Source organism: Cupressus sempervirens, chromosome 1 (assembly GCF_028749045.1).
Source record: "Cupressus sempervirens isolate cs-2001-9-10 chromosome 1, ASM2874904v1, whole genome shotgun sequence".
NCBI lineage: Eukaryota > Viridiplantae > Streptophyta > Pinopsida > Cupressales > Cupressaceae > Cupressus > Cupressus sempervirens.
In genome coordinates, this window is record NC_143118.1 from 315,790,046 (window position 1) to 315,794,028 (window position 3,983).

The window sequence follows — 3,983 nt, forward strand, 5'->3', positions numbered from 1 at the left end:
AAATTAAAAGTATTCTGAAAATAAATTATAATCTAAAAATTTAAGAAGTATTACCATGGTTGAACGAAAGAGCACAAGGCGAATGTTCTCGACAGAAGGAATTGCAATGTCGTCCGACTCAATTTGACAGAATTATACTTTACCAAAACTGCAAGCGACTTGAAATAAATAATAATATGAAGAAGAAAGCAAAAATGGTCTTTAATTATTCCCTAGGCACGGTGGAAACATAATGTAAAGGTAACTTGACAGATAAATATTTATTACGTTTCGCATATCCATCTTTACACACTGTAATTTTAAAATTGAAATACAATGAAAACTGCTCGTAGAATAATTATTCTAAATTTATTCTTGTGATCATATTTTAAAGTTATTTTATTCATTACAATATATTTTTAATTTTCTTATATTTTATAATTAATTTGATGATTTTATACGAATAATAGAGTGAAAAAGATAAGATAAAACTTTATGTTTTCATGTATTAAATGAGTAAATAAAATTCAGTAAAATTTTCAAAATTCAAAATAATACGAGTTAAAAGAAGAATTTATTTCTTCCTATTATTTAGATAGTTTCAAGCATTAATTTGATTTGTTTTACAATTATTTTATTTTCAATTTAAATGTTAAATATATAATTTTATTATTATTTAAAAGTATTAAGTTTCAATTTGAAATTTGAAATTATAATTTTATTTTAATTATAGTTCAAAGGAAATTATGATACAATAATGGATTGATGGAGATGTAGAATCTAAATTAATTTAGTATTTAAGATCAAATATGTTAATACAAGTATCAAATTAAATAAAATGAAATAATTATTAAATAACAACTTGTAAAGCTCACCTTCATAATAAAATTTAAGAAGACGAATGAAAATGAGGACAATCCTATATTAAACATATAATTTTTTGATAAATATAAATATAATTCCTTAAAATATACTTTTACTAATAATAATAGTATTAATTAAAAATAAACATAATAAATTCTATAATTATCCAAATATTTACATATATGTAATTATACATATACATGTGCATATGCATATACATAGATAGAAAGTTAACTCTTAAATAACAGAAATAATTGTATATTATTATAATAGGCTTTTCATGTTTTAACATTAATTTCATAATGTTTCTCATCTCAATAATTAAGCTAAGAGGAAATCTAGATCGGTGAGAAGGGATGCAGAAGAATTAAACATCAAATGTGATCTCCAATAGCAACCGAAACCTGGTTGAAGCTAACTTCATCTACCTGACGCAGTCCACTGAACTTGCAATGCCCAGAGATAAAATCATGAATAACTTCATCAGCGGAACGGAGACCGTTGAGAAGTCCACACTGCTCTGCTCGCAACCATACTTTTTGAGCAATTTCATCCAGTAAAAGAGATACACCGCAGAGCCGATGAAATCTTGCCCGCTTCACTACAAAGTGTATCGATTGACGCACAAATGCGAGAACGCCGCACAAAGTAATGGCAATGAGACTTCCCAAAACAACCCAAGAGAAGGTCTTAACCTTACGAGCCATCATCGCATAGACCGCGGACATAAACCCGTATGCGGTGAATGCAAAGCTGTAGCAAACAACTAAACTGTTGATGGTCATGAACACCATCTTGTTCTCTGTTGTAAGCTGAGAGCTCATGTCCCACATGATACAAACAAAGAGGGAGAGAAAGAAGGCTATGCAGTCGAAAATAATGAAGAGCTTAAACGAAGTGAAGGATATAAGAAGAGGGCTTCCAAGATCCTCTTTAACACCATTCTGATCACCCGACTGAAAACCGCCTGGGACTGTGAAAGCAGCGGCACATGTCATGGTGGCCAAAAGTGCCGCCACAACGAGCTCTGCATTGCGTCTCTCTTCGTAGGCTTTGTTTACCATTGACCTCGCATTGTTGTACTTTTTAAGGTTCACCTGTGGTACACAGTACATGAAATGCTTCTGCTTCCCTCTAAAATCTCCCAGCTTTTTTATAATTCTGAATGATTCGTGGTACTCGGTGACTTCTCTTGCAATCTCAAACGGTGTCTTCCCCTCACTGTTCTGCGCAAGCTTGTTCACCCCGCGCACTTTTACCAGTAAATTCACCATCTAATCCACAAAAAGGAAAACAACAGAATGTCAATTAGATCCATTCAAAACCAAAAAATCATAAAAACTGAAGATTGATGGGCATTAAGACCCAAAAAGTTTCTCACGCTCTCATATTTGTTCCTTGCAGCAATGTGCAAAGGAGTGTCCCCTCGCTGAACAACTGGCTGGTCGCTTTCCATGAGATGGTGGGGAATTGTAGCACCACTACCTTCATTTTCTGGACGCGGATTTGTTGGAGGGCAGTAAGGCTGATTGATAAGCTGTGACAGGTCTACCCTTTTCTTAATTAAATATTCCACGAGCTTTACTTGGTTAAGCTCCACAATGTAGTGCAGGGCGTTTGATCTGCGAGTTATTAAAAACTCTACAGGTCCTCTGGATACCAAGCTTACTGCCAATTTCAGTGGAGTTTCTCCTTCATTATTTTCATACTCACACAAATTGGCATCCAAATCTGCCAACTGTTTCATTAGATCCACGCGGTTTTTTCTCACAGCTAAATGCAAAGCCGTGTTTCCTCTTTCATCCGCTTTTTCTATTATGTTGATTAAACCTGCGTGAATCACGAAATTAAGAAGGACAAACAAATAGGGCAAAACTTTGCGAATTACAAAAAATGAGTTTAGGAAAAGAGTGACCCGAATCTGGTAGCCTTTCTGCCAAATCCCGCAACAAATCTGCGTTTTTTATGAGATGAACTTGTTAAGCAAGAGAAACAAGCGAAAAATAGGCTTCTAACTAAAATAAGAGTATACATGAACACATGAAAACCTGCATCTCCTGCAATTACTGCCATATGAAAGCATGTTCTTCCCTCCGAGGTCTTCTTTTGAATTAGGCTTGACAGATCAAGCTGTCCAAGCAGGTTTCTTGCGGCGACTGCGTTACCCCTTTCACAAGCTTCGAAGAAGGCCGATATGGCATCCATTTTTCGAAGAATTTAGTCACGTTAACCCTGAAGACTGCTTAATCTTTTCTACATAGAGAAAACAGCTTCCTTAGCTCGTCGATGGGTACAATGAATTCACCATAATGGATCTATATTGTTGCCAATTTATTTCCCAGTGCTTGCCAATAAGCTCAATTTGACAGGATGTATTATGCTTATACCCTATGATGTTGTTCTCCTCCATTAAAGTAGATTCTTTCATTAACACCCATCGTCGTTCACCAGTAGTATTATCTACTTCAATATCGCCACCGTGTATGAAACTAGCAATTGCGTTCGGGTGCGCATTTGGTCTGTGAGACATCTGGAATATAAATTGGAAAACTTTCGGTCTATTGGTCGCATACACCTTTACAAAAATAAGCCCTTTATAGAGAAGGATAATCTGGTGTAATCATCAACATACTCATTTTTTGAGAGAATATGGAATGTCTTCATCCCAAGTTATTACCAATCCAATAAATCATTTCTTAACACTAAACAATTCAACTTAAATGCTTTTAGATCTACCCATCCTATATAATAATAATAATAATAGATTTTTTTTTAGGTGAGGAAACACGGCCAAATAATAAGATAGGGAATTAAACATTAATGACTAAAGGAGATGTATAATTTTCTTATAATTTAAGAATCTATTAACAGCGAGGTTGTCAGGAATAAAGTTGTCTTTGAGAGAAAATTTTGATTCATTTGACAATAAATAAAATAAAGGAAATAAATAATATTTGCCATATTACTCATAAGAGCCCTCTTTCTAAGGATTGGACACATTATAAGAGTAAGAAATCCGGTTAAGTAGTCCCCCTTGATCTCTAGTTGGGTCAAACTAAACTTTGACCACTTAGCACTTGATAATTAGGGTCGAGAAAGAGGTGGTGGTCTTATTAGAGACATGTTGGGTGACATGATGT

General features: G+C 34.2%; 1 protein-coding gene across 1 annotated transcript; it reads right to left on the reverse strand.

Annotated features, from left to right (window-relative positions):
* Positions 1 to 1,085: 1,085 nt before the first annotated feature.
* LOC149577399 (uncharacterized) lies at positions 1,086 to 3,189 on the reverse strand. Its single transcript, XM_089833654.1, has 4 exons — positions 2,892 to 3,189; positions 2,759 to 2,797; positions 2,225 to 2,673; positions 1,086 to 2,117 (listed from the first exon to the last, which is right to left on the reverse strand). Exons 1-4 carry the CDS (start codon positions 3,046 to 3,048, stop codon positions 1,218 to 1,220), a joined length of 1,545 nt encoding a protein of 514 aa, XP_089689780.1. The 5' UTR covers positions 3,049 to 3,189; the 3' UTR covers positions 1,086 to 1,217.
* Positions 3,190 to 3,983: the final 794 nt, after the last annotated feature.